The sequence below is a fragment of the Homalodisca vitripennis genome, chromosome 8 (genome assembly GCF_021130785.1).
Source record: "Homalodisca vitripennis isolate AUS2020 chromosome 8, UT_GWSS_2.1, whole genome shotgun sequence".
NCBI classification, from domain to species: domain Eukaryota; kingdom Metazoa; phylum Arthropoda; class Insecta; order Hemiptera; family Cicadellidae; genus Homalodisca; species Homalodisca vitripennis.
Genome location: NC_060214.1, coordinates 119,087,396 through 119,110,251, shown reverse-complemented (window position 1 = coordinate 119,110,251; position 22,856 = coordinate 119,087,396). Strand labels below are relative to the sequence as shown.

Sequence of the window (22,856 nt, the reverse complement as noted above, 5' to 3'; positions counted from 1 at the left end):
CATTAGTACCCAAGAAAGATTCCTAAAACCCCTCCCTTGTATGTCTATCCGTGAGATGACTCCTGAAAGAAAGGTCCTAGAGACCTGAAACGTTGTACATGAATCACAATTTTACATTCAAATGGTCTAAATAAAAAATAAAAATAAAGATGTTTATTTCAAGTTTGTTATTGACGATGAGGCTTTGGAAGGATGATAGGATTCCGGACACCTGCCACGGCTGTATGTTACAAAAACGATGGCAAATGAGCGAATCCATATTATCCTTACAAAAATGCTTATATTCGTCTTACCATGATAGCATTAAGAATATCGTAGGATAAATATATGTGTAAAAATACTGAGTGGAATCATATGGAATTTATGATGAGTTTTTCTACACAGTTTTGGGGATATATGTGTTAGATTCCTACTACAGTTCTGTAGTTTCGAGTGATATTTACAGTAGGTAAAGTAAACTGTTTTAGTTGTATAACAATATACACATAAAACTAACTATACAAATTAAAAGCTATGGAAACCTACATTTTAAATCATGCTTAACACAATTTTATAAATATTATTAACCTATATGTCACACACTCATATTAAACAAAATGAACGATCCATCTTTACTTTCATTTGGTACAAACCTGTCCGAAAATAAAAAATGAAAATAAAATAATGTTTTTTTTCTCACTTTTTATACAAGGAAGGTAGATGTAATAATGTCTTAGAAACTGCCACATTATCAAGTTATGTGGCAGATATATAGAAAAAAATCAAATAAGAAATGCGCAAAAAAATTATAAATAATTTAGTTTAATTCGATGTACGATAAACAAAGCTGTGGCAAAACGAAACACAGTAGTACACAGATATATAAAGAGCCGTGATTTGTTATACAAGAAGCTTTTATTACTTAACAATTAAATAGTAATCCTTAATACAAATTGTAAAAATCAATTCATTATACAACAAGGTGGGAGCAACAAACAAAAGAAAGAAAGAAGGATAAATTGAAGCTCCTTGCGCTCTGCACTTCCTCCGTTACTCATATCCAGGTAAGGACTGTTCCATATTAAACAACCAACCGACCCCATATATAAGATCCAATTTAGTTCGGGTGGGATGAAGAGTTCGGCAGCGACGTCGTGGCATCTGTGCTTTAAATATACGACTTTCAGAGAGATTCCGGCCGTACCCCAGCCATCAATGTGTATGAGTATATATTGGTTGAGTTCCATATTAGAAGCATCAGCTGTTACCCTGCCCTTACTTTACCCTAGGTTCCGCACAAACAAACCACGTGACATTTTAAAGCTTGGTTTGTCATCGTTCCGCGATACCCAATTTCTGTGTTTACGTTCTAAATAATTATAAATCCGCTTTCCTATTAAAGGTGCAAAACTCAGATTTGACGATTGTTGAAAAATTACAAAAATAATAATTTACGAAATCCTTTAGTATTACTCATATGTAAAAGTTAAAAATATAAATTATAATAATTAAATAAGTAAATTTATAAATTTATTCATGGTTTGCTAGATATATAATTTATGTAAAACTTTACGTAATATTTCGTTAAAGGTAAATTAATCTAATAATATTTTATACATATGCTTAATAGTAGATAGTGATATGGCATTTCGACGACTTTTCCGAACATTTGCCATCGCTCAGTGATACAAAAAATCAGTAATACTACGTTTCGAGATCTGAAACCTGATCTCTTCTTCAGGTAAATAACTAACCTAACACACAATTAATTACCAACTAGGTTAAAATAAACAAGTTATACCAGATGTTACACGCGTGTCACAACGCTTTGGTATGATTTGTTATTTTAACCTAGTTGATAATTGTATTTTAGGTTAGTTAATTACCTGAAGAAGAGATCAGATTACAGATCTCGAAACGTAGTATTAATGATTTTTTGTATCACTGAACGATGGCAAATGTCCGGTAGCATCCTGTTTCCTTCACAATCTTTCCATCGTCAAAAACAAACTTCAAACAAAGAATTTCTAGGACACTTTCGGATACAACAGAACATCAATGTCTAAACGTAAAACATTAACGCGAAGAACGTAAAAAACGTAAATTTACATATAAAATAATGTATGTTGTCTCTTGACAACACAATTTATATGTAAATTTACGTTTGATTTACGTTCTTTCTGTTTGAGGTTTTGTACGTTTGGGCAGAGATTTTGCATTGATTTTCTGTTCTCTCCGAAAGTGTCATAGAAGTGCCATATTGCCTAATATTAATATTACAATATTTAAATGTATAAGATAAAAATTGTAATAATAAATAACATTTATAAATTAAAAACTATTAATTACAAATATTTTACAAAACAAAGTTAAATTTAATTTTAAAACCTAAATAAAATAAAATTGTATATTTATAAATCACATTCCTACCTTTATTAGTTTCATTTACGTGAGGTTAAAAGGTTGCCTAGAATTTCTTATTTAGTAATTGCCTATAAGCACTCTTGGAATTATCAAAACAATGTGCTCGCTTGTAGGAAAGCTACAAGGAACTTCGAAACTAAAAATAAATAACCCGAGAAGAAACCAACTGCACTCCCGTGAGTGGAAGGCACATTTCAAAAATGAATGTAAAATGAATAAAAAATTTACAAACAAAATCAAAACACATAAGACAATCAATGTTCACATGGTAATAACACCGAACCACGTGAAGGTGATTCACAGCATATTCAAAATAGACGAAAATTAAATCATCATTCAACGATACGAAGGTTCTGTAATGGATAGGTTGATTAACGAGCGCTCGTTTAAGGGAGAGAGTGAGAGTATAGGCGACACCTGCTGGAGTATTATTAATCAAGGGGATAAACTCAGTAGGATCGTTTAATTCATTATTAATCTGAAGGAATTAACATATCAGGTCGGTGTGTAATGGTTACGTCCTAACGTGTCTTCCCTGGCACGAATTAATTAATAATTTAATTAAGGCAAGGACGGTTTTCGTAATTTTGATTGACGCAAGACTTGTTTATTTACAGTTCCTAACTGAATTTTTGCATCATGACCGTACTAACTGAGATAAACATGGACTACAGAGATTGTAGTTATGTTGGTTCTACTTATACTTGATGCTTGTGTGAAGCAAAGGCATAGTTGAGGTTAAAATTAAGAAGATTACAAATTAAAAATCACGAAAAACTGTTTACATACATGAACTCTATTTCAGTTATACTTCAATGTAAAAAAAAAAAACAATATTAACGCCTGATGCGAGACAATATTTTCGTAATCAGTGGTGAATCATCCACCTAAAGATGTTCAGTTGGGTTAATTGATTTATTTTCTGAATTTTTTACATTTTTTAGGTACAGCTCCTAAGATATCTATTTTGACCGCAAAAAAGTTTAACAAATATTGCATTCATAACGTGAACGTTAGGCATTTAAAGTGGGCATCTTTTAATCAGACCTACAGAAAACTACAGGAAAATGTTTTAAGTATAAATATAAACTTAAATTTTCGCTACTGTAATACATTTTTTTAACACTGATTGTACTGTTCTTGAAAAAAATATTTTGAACTAATCCAGACTTTAATAATTAATTTAAATTAGTAAGATACTTGTTGTTCAAACATATTCTATGGACTGCTAGTGTGAAAAGGTAAAAAATTATGACGTTTGCCATCAGTAAGTGTGTAAAACACTAACAGCAAAATTTCGAAAATTAGTATCCCATTTCGTCTTCAAGTGTGAAAGCTTCAGCATAGGGTTAATGCAAATAATTGAAAACCATGGTACGGAAACAGGAAGTCAAGCAAAACACTCTTTTTGACAGTCTCATCTGTCACTAAGCACGATACCAGATAAAACCAACAAGCTTACCACAGCCTGACACAGGACAATGGTGTGTGCACACCTATAGGATAGACTTCACTAAATAGAAGGTATCCAAGGAGTTGTGGTGGGGTAACCTGCAAAAAATCAAAAGAAAGGAAGGCATGAACGTATGAGGGGGAGGGAAGAGGTGTTGCCCTTTTTTAATTACTTCCATCTTTTGTCTGTTCCTCTGGGTCATTCCATGCATCCAGTTTTGTGAGTTTTCATCTTTTTGCAGTTACATTAAACCTTATTGGAATTACACTAAGAATATCAGGTTCCAATGGCTTAACTACACTTGAACCTACAAGTTGTCGTCTACATCATACATACCTGTACATGTCAGATAGCTTGGAAATAAAGTAATTGGTAAAGTAAATAAAGCTTGGTACTGAAACATTTTAGGAACCTGAATATTTGTGAGGGCATTAATTAAAATATTTCAAGTGTTATATGAAAATCGCCTGTTATAACTAGTTTAGTTATTTTCACTAAACCTATTATTACCGCTTCACGCTTCATTTATACGTTTCACAACACAAAATTGTTACGTTATTTATGACTTAACTTGTGATATTATACGTTTAAACGGGGAACGGTCCAAACTGTTAACAGTTACAAAAGTATGTGCGCTCTTCTGGATTCGAACCCGCGACCCCACTTTAGAAAACCGCAGCCTTACCACTACGCTACGGTGAGTGCCTAGATATGATATGTATAACAGCTAACATTAAATAATGTGATAATCCGATTGTAACAGACAAACTACAGTAGTGACTGTACTAAATTAAAACTTAAAACATATGTTGAAATTTAAGACAAAAAAACCTGTTGACAAAAGGCAAAAAGAAAAAATAACAATATCGTGTCAGAGATTCGGTGTACATAACTCTACTTCTGGCGCTGAAGTGAAATAGGGCGGTTTTCTGAGTGGAGGAAGTTGTATTCAGAGTGTTGTATTTATGCACGTCTAAGTTATTCCTTCCCGCATGTGATTTGGGTCCCAATAACATTCAGTTTGGTTTATTTCTAGACCTATTTCCTTTCCTTTGCTTCCAACAACTCAGTTTGCAAATCCGTATCTGTTTCGGAAAGAATGAGGTCTTTGAGGGTTCAATATTTATTTAAAATCAACATCTAAAATATTGAAATAAGTAAGACTATATGTTGTAAAACACTGAAAATATGTCTATATTGGTACAAAGTATAAGAATTACACCATACAACGTGTCCGCGTATACGGCTTTGCAAATAACAGAACGAGTGATTTTCCATGGACATTGAAATCTATAGGTCTATGAATGATGATAAGCATAGCTAACGCTCAGCCAAATCCAATTGTTGGACATGGCTATACACTTTTGACCTGAACCTAAAAATGAAGGTTCATGCTAAATATTAAGTAAATAGCTCACAGATCCATGAATAATAGGCTTCGCTAACGCTCAGCCAAATCCCGTGGTTGGACATGGCTATACATTTTTGAGCTGAACCTAAAGATGAAGGTTCATGCTAAATATTAAGTAAATAGCTCACAGATCCATGAATAATAGGCTTCGCTAACGCTCAGCCAAATCCCGTGGTTGGACATGGCTGTACATTTTTGAGCTGAACCTAAAGATGAAGGTTCATGCTAAATATTAAGTAAATAGCTCACAGATCCATGAATAATAGGCTTCGCTAACGCTCAGCCAAAAACCAGCTGAGACATAACTAGTCGATTTTAATCATATCTATGCAGATATAGTAAACGTTTTTTTGTACGATTTGTAATCGAGATATCCAGAGGCCTACAGACACAAGAGAGTATTTGCTAGCTCCTAGCTTTGTTAACCAATACCGGGAAGAATGCAATAGACGAAGAATAAATTATAAATGTACTTTTTCCCCAACGGGTATTAATCGTAACAATTTTACTTAAGTAAAAAGGCCTGAAAGCTGGAACGAAAAATCTCTTTAAGATTTCTCTCTCTCTCGGCCATTTTCAATAATATTGCCGCAGCTCCAGCCTTAATACTGTAACAAGCTTCGACACAATCGGCACATAATTACTTATAATAGAATTTTCAAACGAATCTAATTTTTCGTGGGTAAAGCTTGTCCCACAAATACTACTTAATTAGTCCCATCCGCCAAAACAAATTTTATAACAGGGAAAATCGTTATTGCATTTATAAACAAATTGCATCTTACTGTGTCCGACGTTAAGTAGTGGCGGAAACTCAATCTTAATTTATCATTAGTGGAATCACTATTTTTATGGTTTTAAATTCAAAGTTTTCTAATAACATTACCGGGAAATTTTCGCAACAACTGACGCGTGACAAAAGAAAAGTAGGTAGTTGATCGTTAATTACATTTTTATTTTTTATTTTTAAGAAAAGTCTTTTAATGTGCAAGTCGTTCTAAAACATACATTAATTATAATCTCAAGATCTTCCAGATCTTGAACTGAACAGTAGGAAATAGTGTTCTCACAATTATTTTTAACTATTTACTTTTACCTGATATCCGGTTGGTGTAAAATCTTTTCTTAGTGTGATATCTTTCCTCTCCTTGTGTAAAACTTGAATGTTATCAATGTATTTTCCACAAGACGCATATTTTCGGTGCATTAACACAGTTTCACATGGAACCCAAACCTTACAGAATCCTACCTTATACTGGTAGGACAATACGATGTAGTTTACAATACCACGTTTAAGGGTAAAAAGTGAGTTGACCAACCACTCTGAGGTCCCCATAGTTAAGAAGTTGAGCATTTTCTGGTAAGACTTTGAATTTGGTGAGTCCATCCGACAACTGTCAAAGAACATAGACTGAAGCCCTTGAAACGCCGAAACCTCTTTTCTAATTTTTACCAATAGTATATATCACAGGCTGAATCCAATTAAAATATAAAGTGATTTGTATAGCAATACTCCGCGTGCCTACAGGGACAATAAGTTAAAAATGGAATGAAATAATTATTAACGAAGTGTTTTCTTTTGGTTATTTGAGTTCATATTTATGCCAAGGTATACGTAGTTCCATTCTTTTTTTCTCATATCAAAATGGTAGCCCTATTTAGTTAGTTAGGACGACTTGTTAAGAATTCGGCGCAAAGGATTCGGCAGCTGTGAAAGAATCAGGAAAGGATAAAGCGAGGTAACAAGCTAGCAAAAAGCTGTTTAATTCTTTAAATAATTTCTTTGCGTACCGGAAACTTACAATCCCTATTAGTGGTTTACCCATTCATAAGAAATTGGCTCCCCATGGAGCCAAAATACAACAGTCTAAATCGGCTGATTACGGTAAAAGCAGGCAGTGCATTCAGTCACGCTCCGTTTCGCGAACAGTACGTCTGCTGCCGATGCTGCCGCTACTCACACCGATTTATTACGTTGTTTTTATGCTAAGCGATTCGCTTACAGCGCCCGGGGTTTCATTCTTGCAAAATAAGGATCGCTCTGATTTGAAAACCAAGGGCTGAACATTCTATAAAGAAAGTTTAAGAGATACATTTAGTGATTGCCAAAGGAATGAATAGCTTTCAATTTTTACGCACGTTCCCCTGTTTTGCAGCCATTTAGAAATTAAAACTAGAAATAATTCCGGTTTATTGGTTTGTTATTTTCTGTCAATCCAATCTAAAGTTACCACAAACTCACACGATATATCCAGCGTTGTAGTTGAACAATACAAATAACCCAGTTTTAATATGTATTTTAAAATGGCATCACATAATAGTATATTGACAAAAACATTTTGTTATATTCAAACTCGTCGGTAATCAGTATAATAATGTTGGTTATAAGTATTATTAAATTAGCTTGTAAATAACATTGATAATATTAATTCAATGTAATTTTGATTGAGAAAGGTTGCTCAGAAGTCTCTTTTTATATCCGTTGTTATTTGTTGTAGTGCATGAATGTAGTCTAAAATTTTAATAAAAAATAAGGTATGTTATTTAACATTTGAATTTTTGAAAATACTCTGTTGTATATAAGTATAAAGCTTTTTTAATTCCGAAAATCCAAGAAAATGTTCAATAAACCTTCCACTTTGGATTTTTTTACCATTTTAAAGAAACTCCCTCCACGTATTTTTTAAAGAAACCATTTCAAAACAAATTTTGAAACTTGTGCTGTAAATAGTTATAGAATGGAAATAGAATCGTAGTTTAGGAATCAGTACCAAAGTACAATTGAACCGTACGTAAGTAATTGACGTGGATAATATATTGTGAATAAATTAAGTACAATCTCGTGGAAATATCACAGTGAACTATTTGAGAACCATTTTAACCCATGTAAAATACTCTCATAAACTTCAATGCTAAATTACACACAAATAGAATTTTTAAATACTAAGTAAAGTCTAGGTTGAAGAGTCTATACTGAGAGAACGTTCTCGACAGTACATCAGATATCAAAAATATTTATAAAAATTACGAACCACGAGGAGTTTAAAATTGGTTAATGCTTCCTTAAAGCAACTTTGTGCCGAATTGGAAATACTAAGAAAGGCAAAATTCTCTCCCAGATTTTATCTGGCCAGAATAGCCACTTCTAAAAGTCGTAGAGCCACTGTATTAAAGACTTTAATAAACTGTGGAGCGCGATCGTCTCTATAATTGCTTCTAATACAATTAACAAATGAATCGGATTTTTCGCGGGTAAAGCCCCCGGTTTACAAATAAAGTCTCTAATTAGTCCCATCCCGCCGCCGCGCGAAGATTTTGATAAGGAAAAAGAATCCTTAATTAAGACAAAGAAGGCTGCAGAAATCATTCTCAAGTGTCCGCATTACTGAGTTGGCGGAAGCTTAATTGAACGGCAATAATGTTTTTGCATAATTATTTCCATCGCGGCACTCCAGTTAAAACCGAACCTGCTACGCATTTTTATCACTACAATGTAATAGAAATTGGTACGTATATCTTCATTATAATCAGAACAGAAGTTTATATGCATATTGCAAAATATGATGTCTTATAAAGCCCAGTAGTCTTCCCACAATATTTCATTTAGTAGTATGCCTATTTAGTGATTTAACAACTTCCAGTTTTCTACGATGGAGTAGGAAGGCGCTTCTTTACCATATAAGTAATTAAGTTCATCTGTGCACTCTTGTCGTGTCAGGCGACTTCGAAAGTTATGAAAAAATATTGCACGAAAATGTTGCACGATTTAAATTCATTTTCATCCAAGACAAATGTTTTACCCAGTGCCAATAACACTAAAAACAATAAAATAACAAATTTTGAAGGTTGAAGTTATGTTCAACAACGTGAACTTTGCAGTGTTACCAAGGCCAGAAACAAATAACAGCCATTAAAGCTCCCACTGATGAAGTGACCCAACATTTGATTAACCTTCTGGCTGTGAATCGTGTAGTTACGCTCCACTTCCAAACTTGTAATTTAATAATCAGTTCTAAAAATAAATTTCTGCAATAGCTGAAAAAAGAAATTGGTTGATAATTGGTCATATGACTTGTGATTTCAGTAACTTCATTTACCATTTGCCAGGTAAAACCCGATTAAACGACCACATTGGTCAAACATCCCAGTTGTTCTAGACGATGCCCCCATTTGGGAGTCGTATAAAGCAAACGTAAGGTTCCCATATAGTGTGTGGGCGTATGTAGAGATGAGGTTTTCTCCCAACGAATAACACTCAACAATGAGGTTAAGTGGTAGAGAGGTCTTTGCCCCTAATAAAATCATTTTTCATTTTATTTAATTTCCTTTCAGTTAAAGCAAGATAAATTGTATTAATAACAGGGCTTTCTCAAAACCATCTCATTGCCCGTATGTCCATTTGTGCAATGACGTTTGATATAAAAGTCGTAAATACTACTAACTTGAAACATGTATTCTTTTCGGTCCAAGAAAGAAAGCTGTTGATTTTGGGATCGAAATATCAAAATATAAGGTAAAATTAAAATGCTAACATTTTTATATTGGTTATAAGGGTGACCAATATGGATGGCAACGAGAAAACCGTGAAATAAACAATTTTTAAACAAACTTAGAACAAACGTATGCAAGTTTTTCAAGTGACAGTAATACATGTCATGCAGTTACTTTATTGGATTGGTTGTTAAGTCTGTTGTTACGTTCTGTCAATACTGTAGTATCAGTTTCTTTTTGTTCATTTATATAACATTCTTCAAAAATATTGTTCTCAGTATGCAAATCAGATTAATTTAGAGTGTATTAATGACAAAATAGTCTCATTTTATTAATATAAAGTAGTTGTGGACCTCCAACTTCTTTGTATTTCCGCTACTTGAGGATTGATCATTTGAAAGTTTAAAGGCTGACGAATATAACAATAGAACACTACGCATGCACTAAAGAATATTTGTTAATGCTTAACCTTGTGTCTTAAGGAAGGTTTACACCTTATGGAGGGGTTGGATCTAATCCTTACAACATAGTTTTCCATTTTTGTAACGTATATAATATATATATATACAATAAAACTATGTTGTAAGGATTATATCCAACCCCTCCATAAGGTGTAAATCATCCTTAAGACACAATATATATATATATATATATATATATAATATACGTTACAATGACTTAATATACGAAACTAAGTGAATTTGGAAAGTAAGAAAAAATTATTACATATGCAACCAATACACCAAAACTACTAGGTTTAAAATAGTCACACATATTTCTAAATTTCATAGTTTTTTTGGACAATTGTATGCAAGTTAGTCTGTTACATCAGCAAAGTAAAGTGGAAAAACCGGATTTTGCCAATTATATTTTTCTAAGAAATTTACCTAAACTGAATCTTTTCTGCCAAATATGACTATTCATAAAGCTCTAAAAAGAGCTTAAAGTATTAAAATTGTTTGAAATGAAAGTAAATATCTATTCATCAGGCATTACCCATTTATAAAAACCATCAGCAGGTTTTTGATGAGCTAGATTTTCCATTCACTTAAGACTACCTCATCAATCATATCGCGGTACGCCCGACGATCCAAGTTGTTTGCAGGTTTAGATCCTAAAGGATTTGAAAATAAAGTACTTGTCGCAGAACAGAACGTAAAAAGTTTAAATTAATTATAAATTTGAGTCATGCTGTATTATATTCTAGTTTTTATATCTTTATCATACTGAAACCTGAAATGTGATTGATTTTGTTCTTACATGCAGAAAACATTTTTCTTAAGTTACTTAATAAACTCAATTTTTTTTGTTAACTTACATCAAGAAGTAACTAACTACTTTTCATCCCCTCATTACACTTAGTACTAAAAGGACCTTTGCGATGCCTCCTTACCACTTTCTTATGCAAACAGTGTTAAATTGTGATTTATATTTTGTGAAATATACGTTTTAACACTGTATGTTTTAGAGTTAGTGAACTTGACACACAACACGTTGGTTGTGATTCCTGAATTGTGCGTGTCACAACGCTCTGGTGTGATTTGCTTATTTTAACCTAATTTGTAATTATGTGTTAGGTTAGTTACCTGAAGAAGAGATCAGATTACAGATCTCGAAACGTAGTGTTACTGATTTTTTTAACCACTGAACGATGGCAAACGTCCGGAAAAATCCTGGTTCCTTCACATACGTTTTAATGTTTTCATTAAATGTCTAACCACACCAACCTATTTTAATTTTATAGGCACGAAATATGTTAAGGAGCAGTCCCTTTTTCACTCAAGTATCTCAAAGACGTTCCTAAAATCTATTGGAAATTATCAAGAAATCTTCACTAAGGTACATAACTTCTGTTTACACTTTAGTATTGATGGTAGATGATTTTGGGAAGGTGAACAGCTTTCGGACATTTGGTATTGTTAAATGTTGCAAAAATAGAACACGACGTTTCGAGGACTGGGAACATCCCCTTCTTCAGGAGCAAAAGGTTTTGAGTCATAAAGCAGAACAAATTATAAAAAAGGAAGTTTGCTACAAATGCAGAAGAGGATATATCCCAATCATCGGAACGAAGTGTTGTATTATTCCAAACTATCCCGACAAAAATGTCCAAAGTCCTGTCAATGCCAACGTCCAAGTTATTCATTTCGAATATCAAACAGTTCACAGTAAATCTGCATTATATCCCTGGCAGCAGTCTGTTCCGATGAAGGTGATATTTGCAGGTGGTGGTATGAAGGAATGTAGGGCACGCTAAACTAATAAACTACATCTTCATTGGGTTATTACTCCATTCCAATATTCCTTTTACTCCTACAGTCTGTTTCTACCGGCGCTAAACCTGCCCATTTTAAAATGATCAAAATCGACAATGATCAATTCAATCATTTCAAATCAATTCAATGTACAATGAATTGATAAAGTATGAATGATGAAAAATCTTTAAAATGACTTAAATTTTCATTTAATTTTTATAAGACCATTTTGATCTGCCATCTTTGATTCATTTTTAATATTTTTAACACGGATATGGGGCATGGTTTTAATTAGATTGTTACTCTGAAATCAATAGTAAAACCGTTGTTTGATACCTCAATTCGTCAAATAGTTGTCAAGAAAATTTGGAGTTTCCACTACTCAGAATTGAGATTTTATGTTACGTTGTTTCTAAAGCAAGAAACTGATTTTATTTCATGTAAATACGAATAGAAATGTTGTTTCATGTGTCCAAAATGTGGTCAACGAAAATTTAAAAATCAATTTTTCTTATTTCGAATTTCGTTAAGTTTTTTTTAACATTTTTGTACATTTAAAATCTTTTTGCACATTAAAATAAGAATAAATAATTACGTAACGCGTGGCCTTATTCAGCAGAACCATAAAAATCGTATCCAAGAAATCAGTAAAAATTCAAAACTGGTACGTTTACTAGTTCCGTTGAAAGTAACTTTAGTTGTATGGACGAATTGTATAAACACACTTCTGTACGAGAAAACAAGCCAACAAAACTGGAAAGTTCAAGGAGTGAACACAAAAGCTTAGTAAATTAATCTGAACAGGCGGATATCAGCTGCCACGGCGCGGCAGTTGTTTTCTATTGACATTCCTAATAAACTCTGTTCGATTCGGTGATACAGACACAATTAGTGGGGCAATTATTCACTGTGTCAGTGATTGCGTTGGCACGCCTGGTTGCCTGTCACGTGACTACTACCTGTCAGCTTGACGGTGGTACAAAATGGCGGCGCTCCTGACTAATGGCGACACCAGCGCCACTGCGGTTGCTACTGACACCAACGCTACTCATAACAGCTGATTCATTATCAACTAGATTTATTGAATGCTTGTACGCTGAACGTGGAGCTGCAGTTGCTTCTGTGGTCGAGTGGGAACAGCGTTTGTTTTACGTTTTGTTTTGACTGCGGTGGCCTACAACTTTGCGTGTACCAAAGTCGGTACATGTCTCGTGTCACAGTGAATGTGTTTTTCTTATACATTACATTTACGATCAAATTAAAAACAGAGCTTTTGCCAATTCACGGTATGTTTTATAAATATACGTGAGTTAATATATTTATTTATTCACCTTCGACAAAAAGATAATTACTCTAATTGAGAAATATATTTTCTAATTAAATTATAAACATAAAAGCTTTGTTGCTAAGATTCAAGCATTGCTATTAATAATTAAATTTTCATCGTAATTAATATTTCAAAATAGGAGTCCCTAAAGATATTAATTTATTAATATAATGTGTTTTATTACCCGAATTTCCATATAGTCAAATTATGAAATAGTAATAGGATTTTGGAAATTTCCCATCGTTAGACTGTATGTTACCAAAAAGTACGACACTACGTTTCGAGGATTGAAATCCACCCACTTCTTCAGGTGAAAATTCCTAAGGTATTAAAAAATAATGACGATCTGCATGAAGTCCAAACTGGAGGCAATAAACCCAAGCAATGTCACTGCACAGGAACTAAAAGGACACACACGTCATATGTTATACGCCTTAGGGTTTGATCACCTGAAGAAGAGGGTAGATTTCAATCCTCGAAACGTTGTGTTGTACTTTTTGGTATCATACAGTCTAACGATGGGAAGTTTCCGAAATCTCATTACCCTTTCAAACCTTCCATCGTCAATAACAAATTTTAAACAAAGAATATAAAAACATGTTTTCATAATTAACATTTTTGCACACTTTCACGGTTAACTATTTAAAAATAAACACAATATTTTACTTACACCCAGTTATTTCCGAATCCAATACGTATATAATCAATGATGGACAAAACGTTGATTACAGTACAACTGAATCTTTAGCAAACCTCTTTTACAAACGGGAATAGTAAAGTTGAGTAGAAGCGATGACAAACCGCGCTACGAAGTCCGGACTTTGAGATTCTAATGTGGTGTAATGAATTCATACTTGGGAAGGTTTTTGCAGCGAACAATGGGTTAGAACAAAGCAAGGTCCGGCCCTGCTTAAGCTGCCTCGCTGCGGTACCAAGAGACGTTTTCTAATCCTTTTTAAACCAATGAGAGTTTATGAATTCTCACAAATTTACCACGCAGGAAAACAATTTAATAGTAGATGATAACGACTGATATGAAGGAGAAAACAATATATTTTAATGTCTTAATTGTTGGAGGAAACAAAATAATGTAACTGTGCAGATGTCTTATTGTTGTTATAAAGATACATTGTTGATTTTATCTCCAGTTATCGTCCTCTTAGTGCAGCAACTGGAACCTGATTCCGCCACCAACACTTGGAATATGGAATCCATTTTGTAGTCCGATTGTGTACCTTAGGAACTACAAAATATTGTGAAAATCTAGGTCAAGAAGTATTTTTATTGTTTTTTCTCGCTAACCTTTTTTGAATCTCCTGAGTCGAACATGACTCCAGATTCCAGGAGTCAAGTTTGTGACAGCGTTAAATTTCAGGCGCTGCACTAAGAGGAAGGTGAACTGGAGATAAAATCAATATTCACAATGAAACCTTCACACCATAGCTACTTTTAGCATGGTAGAAACATTTTACTTACTGTACCCCTAATAAAGATTATACTCAACCCACTTATGCCGGTATTATTTTCTTCGTTCATTTTCTCTCGTGATATTCTACACAAACATATTTATACGTGTTCTATCTATCTGCCACATTTCTGCACATTCTCGGTTCTAAACCCTCCTCACCATACAAACTAGTAATTTAAATCATAGCGAAAAGTTCAGGACACGATGAGGTTTCATAAACCTTAGACAAAGACGTCTCGTTTCTAAACGAGGCTGAAAAATTCTCACTTAAGCGAACTCTTGTTTGCTTTAAGAGTTTCAAAATGTGGTTCTTATAGAAGAAAACTAATATTATTTACGTAGGAGTGTATCTGTAACATATTAATAAAAATAGTCAAAGAGGAAAAATCTCCTCGTAAAATTTTTACTAGTACTCGTATTTTTTGTTCTATGGGTACCAACAAAAAACTTAGTAGTGTAATGCTTTACATATAAAAGTGTACCTAAGTTTTCGAGGAAATTTACAGATTAGACATACAAAATTATACCTTCTTACCAATACTCTGCTTAAGACTTGAAACTCAAGTATAAATACATAGTTCCAATATGAATTGTTTCTTCCCTCTTGGAACTAACACGTAATTTATTCCTTTGGTTAAAATGAATAATAAATAAAATTAATTATGCTTCAAATAAAACATTTTCCATTTTCCGAGAGAAAATCTTATAAAGGTATTATTAAGTAATAATTAACTATGAGTACACGATGAACATAAAATGGTAAACATATAATCGAAACCAACATATTTTAACATTCATTACAAAGCGATGTTTTAAAGGTGAAATTAATGACTTTGAAGTTTTAAAATCATACATTAAGAAATTAAAATGATTACATCTTTTAATTATTTGTCAACTTTCGAGGTGTAAATTGGGGAATCTTTATTACGGATTCAAATGCATTATTCGACCAAACTTAATACCAGATCCTACTCTATGTCATTAAATAATTGAATATTTTGAATCTACGTGAATTGACTGGGTGAACTTTTAACGACAAGAACTATTCCTTTTATCGCGACCTATTAGAAAATTAAGAAATTAGAAGAGATCTTCTGTTCATGGTGCCAAGTTGGGTTACGATGGTACGATGGTTTTAAAACAACCGCATTTTCATACTTAGGATGCACTTGTCATATTTTCCATAAATAAACAATGAAGTAAATGTCTAACAATTATAAAATACTGAGCACGCATATTCATGGTCTGGCTAACTAACAAAATAATTGAGTACAAAACTACGGGATACAACTCCAATTGCGTGACTTTTTACAGTTTAAACACACGGCTTTGGTTCGAGGCATTTCCAAGATGGAGAAACAGTGTAAGCGTTTGATTGTAGGGCTGTGTCAATAGTAGCGGCTCTGCGGCGGCTCTTTATTAGGAAACCACAGCGTCTCCTTCACCGCCAGTTTTGTTGCATCCAACTGTAGATTCTAAACTCCACCGTCAGTTACGTGCAAACACGAGATTGTTAAATGGTTTCCTGTATCGCACAATAGAAGGTTTCAAACCCAGCTGTGTCATCCGACTGGAGTTTCTAAACTCCACCGTCAGTTACGTGCTAACACGAGATTGTTGAATGGTTTCCTGTATCGCACAATAGAAGGTTTCAAACCCAGCTGTGTCATCCAACTGGAGTTTCTTCTAACTCCACCGTCAGTTACGTGCTAACACGAGATTGTTAAATGGTTTCCTGTATCGCACAATAGAAGGTTTCAAACCCAGCTGTGTCATCCTACTGGAGTTTCTAAACTCCACCGTCAGTTACGTGCTAACACGAGATTGTTGAATGGTTTCCTGTATCTTATAACAAATAGTTTCCAAAACCAGCTGTGTTTCATCCTACTGGAGTTTCTAAACTCCACCGTCAGTTACGTGCTAACACGAGATTGTTGAATGGTTTCCTGTATCGCACAATAGAAGGTTTCCAAAACCAGTTGTGTTTCATCCTACTGGAGTTTCTAAACTCCACCGTCAGTTACGTGCTAACACGAGATTGTTGAATGGTTTCCTGTATCGCACAATAGAAGGTTTCAAACCCAGCTGTGTTTCATCCTACTGGAGTTTCTAAACTCCACCGTCAGTTACGTGCTAACACGAGATTGTTGAATGGTTTCCTGTATCGCATAACAAATAGTTTCCAAACCCAGCTGTGTCATCCGACTGGAGTTTCTAAACTCCACCGTCAGTTACGTGCAAACACGAGATTGTTGAATGGTTTCCTGTATCTTATAACAAATAGTTTCCAAAACCAGTTGTGTCATCCTACTGGAGTTTCTAAACTCCACCGTCAGTTACGTGCTAACACGAGATTGTTGAATGGTTTCCTGTATCTTATAACAAATAGTTTCCAAAACCAGTTGTGTTTCATCCAACTGGAGTTTCTAAACTCCACTGTTAGTTACGTGATAACACGAGATTGTTGAATGGTTTCCTGTATCTTATAACAAATAGTTTCCAAAACCAGTTGTGTTTCATCCGACTGGAGTTTCTAAACTCCACCGTCAGTTACGTGCAAACACGAGATTGTTGAATGGTTTCCTGTATCTTGTAACAAATAGTTTCCAAAACTCAGTTGTGTTTCATCCTACTGGAGTTTCTAAACTCACCGTCAGTTACGTGCTAAACACGAGATTGTTAAATGGTTTCCTGTATCGCACAATAGAATGTTTCAAACTCAGCTGTGTCATCCGACTCCACCGTCAGTTACGTGCTAACACGAGATTGTTGAATGGTTTCCTGTATCTTATAACAAATAGTTTCCAAAACCAGTTGTGTTTCATCCAACTGGAGTTTCTAAACTCCACCGTCAGTTACGTGCTAACACGAGATTGTTGAATGGTTTCCTGTATCTTATAACAAATAGTTTCCAAAACCAGTTGTGTTTCATCCAACTGGAGTTTCTAAACTCCACCGTCAGTTACGTGCTAACACGAGATTGTTGAATGGTTTCCTGTATCTTATAACAAATAGTTTCCAAAACCAGTTGTGTTTCATCCAACTGGAGTTTCTAAACTCCACCGTCAGTTACGTGCCAACACGAGATTGTTGAATGGTTTCCTGTATCTTATAACAAATAGTTTCCAAAACCAGTTGTGTTTCATCCAACTGGAGTTTCTAAACTCCACTGTTAGTTACGTGCAAACACGAGATTGTTGAATGGTTTCCTGTATCTTATAACAAATAGTTTCCAAAACCAGTTGTGTTTCATCCAACTGGAGTTTCTAAACTACACCGTCAGTTAAGTGCAAACACGAGGTTGCTAAATTATGTATAATATCGTACAAATTCAAATGATTTCCAAATGATTTGATACTCTATATAATTCTACCTTGCTTAAGCTACCTGTCTCCTTGTCATTCTAAATAATTATATAATTAATTTAATTAAAGCTATGAAATTTTAATTCTTTGTCTAGTCTAATAAGACTTTTAACAGCATTAAAAAAAAAAAAAAAAAAAAAAAAAAAACAACTAACTTCTTCTAGATACTGGACACGTGTAATAAATTTAAAAAAGATTTTTTATTCACATTTCTTAAATATAGTAAAATATAAAAAATAATTATTGTTCTTTGACAAGGAGCATTTCAAGTTTTGTTGTGCACCGTCCTAAATAAACGTATGCAGTGTAAGCTTACTTATGAGAAATCACTTAAATGAACATCTGTGTTATAAGTATACCCGTCTCCCTTGTATATAATAGAAATCGGAATCAACTACACTAAATATTTGCTGTACAAATTCAGGAATGCGTCTTACCTTTTTTCCATCTAGTTCGTGTGTTCCTTGCGACAGGACCTTGTCTACACTGGAAGGGTCGGCGAACGTGATGAATCCGAACCCCCTGAAACAAAATTCACTCATAAATGTCTGCCTAGGTACTATGATTAGACTGTGATACTGCACAATTAACTGCTGGATCGGATTAGAATATACTAAATAACAAACGGAGAATAAAAAAATTACTCCTTAATTATTCCTCTATTATATTTATTTTTTCCATGCAATGGAGCTTATTTCCTAACACTTTTAAAATGAACACCTGGCTAATCATAGCACGTCTTTGTATTACAGAGGGGATAGTCATACTGGTGCAATAACAATCAGTTCCAGAATAGCAATAAGGATATGTTACAGAGAAATATCTCTCCTTCCTATAATACCATTCAGAACATCCTTAAAATGCCTTAACACCCTTCGTTTGATGAACATATTTTCCAGAAGGGAATTCATATAAACTTACATAGCCTTAGATATTATTAACCACAACAAAAATTTTATAAGGCATGCCTACCATAGAACGATGCAACTATTTTGGTTTTACAAACAGCGTGCATGGGTTAATGTTCATAAAGGATAAATTAAAAAACTGTGCATTATGAAAGCTTGCTGAAATATCAGATTTTGTGACAGTAAACATTTGTGAGACCTGTGTGAGAATTGGTTTTGACTTTAAATTGTTTCGTTGTCTATCTGTCTGTCTATGCCGTGACTCTTGATAGTAGATTAATCTCGTTTTAAGGAAACTATTAGTGATTTTGGGGTCAATAGGTCAAAGAACAAATTTTGCAAGACACTGTAAAGAAATGCAGTGGAGACTTGAAATGCTTTGCTATGTTCCATCTGATTCTTCGATACTACACTGTATTATATACATTAAGAAGCTAAAAGTGTTAATACTCACAACACCTTCATCTTGAGCTTCCTAAAACTGAAAGCTGCCGTGATGTGGACACTGAAATGTGTGTCTCACACTCTCACTTGATGACATCTAAATAGATCGAATTTTTGGTGTCAACACCGTACACTTTAGCTGAAACTTTATGATAGTATGGAACGTGAAAATCTACCGCTGTTAACAATTTGTCGTGAGTCTTGAGGAGGTTCTAATTCTAAAAGGAGCCAGGCTAGACACAGTGCCGGATTTACTACTGGGCCGATTAGGCCCAAGCGGGTTGGGAAGTGTCATAGTATATGGAAATCGAATATGTCTAGGACGCGGGGATAGTGTGATTCTCTCACCACTCTCTTCGTGTCATATTTTAAGCTGGCTTTAACAATTTTTGGTAACAAATATTTGGCGGTAAAAATTCTATGGTCTCGTAGCTAAAGCGTGGGAGCATTTAACCAATTTCAACTGTACTAGGGGTGCTTTTCGTTCTATACGATTTATTTTAAGCTAATCCAAAAATAAGTCATCAAAAGTGAATGTATAGTTAAATAATAATAATTTTGATTTCATATAACAACCAGGGGAAGAGGGGGCCCGCATAAATTTTGACCTAGGGCCTCAAGATCTGTAGATACGGCACTGGTACCACAGCACCAGTTGTGTGGAGCCCACTCCAAGGGGCAAGGATCATTTTACTCAGGCACTAGCCGACTGAGCTTCAAACCCAACTGTAAGACGTATGATTATGTAAGCGTTAAAGGCACACTGTTTACAACTATTAGAAACGGTTGTATAAACAGTGATAAATTATTAACGAAAGTTGTTTTACAGTTTTGAACCCTTGACGAACCTTAACTAGAAAAAAGGTATAAAAACAGATTCTGTTGCAAACACGACTTTATTAAGTGGTTTCTTGTATCGTGCAACAAAAGGTTGTTTAAAAACCGGTTGTGTTGCATACAAATTGATTTCTAAACTCCACCGTCAGTTACGTGATAACACGAGATGGTTGAATGGTTTCCTCTCTCTTACAACAAATAGTTTCCAAAACCAGTTGTGTTTCATCCAACTGGAATTTCTAAACTCCACTGTCAGTTACATACCAACACGAGATTGTTGAATGGTTTCCTCTGTCTTACAACAAATAGTTTCCAAAACCAGTTGTGTTTCATCCAACTGGAATTTCTAAACTCCACTGTCAGTTACATACCAACACGAGATTGTTGAATGGTTTACTCTCTCTTACAACAAATAGTTTCCAAAACCAGTTGTGTTTCATCCAATTGGAATTTCTAAACTCCATTGTCAGTTACGTACCAACACGAGATTGTTGAATGGTTTCCTCTCTCTGACAACAAATAGTTTCCAAAACCAGTTGTGTTTCATCCAACTGGAATTTCTAAACTCCACTGTCAGTTACATACCAACACGAGATTGTTGAATGGTTTCCTCTCTCTTACAACAAATAGTTTCCAAAACCAGTTGTGTTTCATCCAACTGGAATTTCTAAACTCCACTGTCAGTTACATACCAACACGAGATTGTTGAATGGTTTCCTCTATCTTACTACAAATGGTTTCCAAAACCTGTTGTGTTTCATCCAACTAGAATTTCTAAGCCCCACTGTCAGTTACGTGCCAACAGGAGATTGTTGAATGGTTTCCAAAACCAGTTTTCATCTAACTGGAATTTCTAAACTCCACTGTAACTAATGTGCAGATACAAGATCATTAAATGTTTTTCTGTATCGTACAACAGAAGGTTTCAAACCCGTTATGTTGCACACGAGTGGAGTTTCGAGATTCTAGCGCCAGTTATATGCAATGAGTTATTCCAGAGATCGCTCTGTTGCTTTTACACAAGTTGAGCTTTACAATTTCGGACGACCCCCGGCCCGGGCTAAGCGGTTGGTGGGAACGACGGACGTCGGGGGAGCGGGAGAGCGGTTGGGGCAATTAGAGAGTGGTTGCGGTGTCCAACATTATACTGGCACTGTCACCAATTACCTCCCAGCTAACAATTCTCAGGGGCTCGCTAACCCTAATAGTTTTTAGGTGTTATGAGATTACATTAGACGCCTTGGCTCCAAGTTAGTAAACTTTTTACCAGACTATCAAACAATGTTGTACGAGTAATGGAGATAAGGAGTTTAAGGAGTCTCCCTGTAAGGGAGATAAACTCATACCTGAGAGTGTGAAATGTACAACGATAATAACCTCCTTAACACTTTTGGTTAAAAAAAATGTTTACAAAAGTTTTTACAAAAAGTGGTTTTTACAAAATAGCTGAGCGTGTGAATATGTGAACATAAATAAAATCGCATTAAACCACTTTGTAATTTGGCACCAATATTTGTATCTAAAATACACAGGGTGAGTTTTTTTAGCAGGTAAAATCAAACAAGACAACGATAAGCAGTTTTTTCCAACTTTGTTTTGGAAAAAAATTGTAATTTTACAGTATTTAAGCATATTTCTGCTATTAATGACTCTAAAGGCAGTTCAATTTAAATTTTAAATTCCTAGAAGAAATGTAGGGACTTTTAGGTAGATTTTCTGCTTCAATTCCGTTATTTAAAAAGTAGCTGTTGTGGAAGTAATGACTTAAATGCGCCAAATGTTTAATAGTTGAAATTGAAAACTGATATGCCTATACGTCTGTTCACTTGCTCCCATCGCGTCAGCGCCACGGAACTATAAGATGGCTAATTAAACCAATGAAACACAATCGTTTACTGGTTTCAGTTTGAACTTAATGCCCGTCCAGTTTATAAAAGTCCTAGCCAACCACAAAACGAATAAATCCAAACAATGAGGTTTCCCCCACTAATTAACCGCTTTGCATTTATTTGTTCGAACAAATAACTGCATGTGACGTGGCAATTTCGTGATTAGCATTTCAAGTAAATTATACTGTCCGGACTGAACTGGGTTTGAAATTATTAATTAAAATCGTGAGAATTCATTCTGTTAATTCATAATTCAAAGGTATTTGAAATGAGTTGCATACATATATTTTGTTCATCAATTGAATGTTGGAATTTTCTATTGTTCATATGTTTAAAGTGGAATCCATCATGAAGGACCCAACAGGTCTTTACTACAATTGTCTGCCTGTTTGTACAGTTTCTCTCTTGAAAGAAAGGCCTCGAGACTTTTAGTCCATTGGTTCTTTGAGGGCCAAGGAAAAACTCTGTCGAATTTGGACTGAGCAAGCCATAAAGGTTGGCAAAGTCTTGCATCATATACAAATCATCATAGTCAACAAACGGAAGACAATTTAAAATTAATCATATGACATTGTCCAGTAAGTTTCCAATAAATGTGATGAATT

The 22,856-nt window shown here is 34.4% G+C and overlaps 1 protein-coding gene across 12 annotated transcripts in view; it reads right to left on the bottom strand.

The window, feature by feature from the left end:
- LOC124367080 (RNA-binding protein Musashi homolog Rbp6) overlaps window positions 1–22,856 on the bottom strand; it is a 1,248,673-nt gene that overhangs the window by 399,263 nt on the left and 826,554 nt on the right. For all 12 annotated transcript variants that reach the window (XM_046823725.1, XM_046823728.1, XM_046823720.1 and 9 more), the window contains one exon: window positions 18,611–18,695. In XM_046823725.1, coding sequence (XP_046679681.1) covers window positions 18,611–18,695 — 85 coding nt within the window. The remainder of the gene's footprint in view (window positions 1–18,610; window positions 18,696–22,856) is intronic.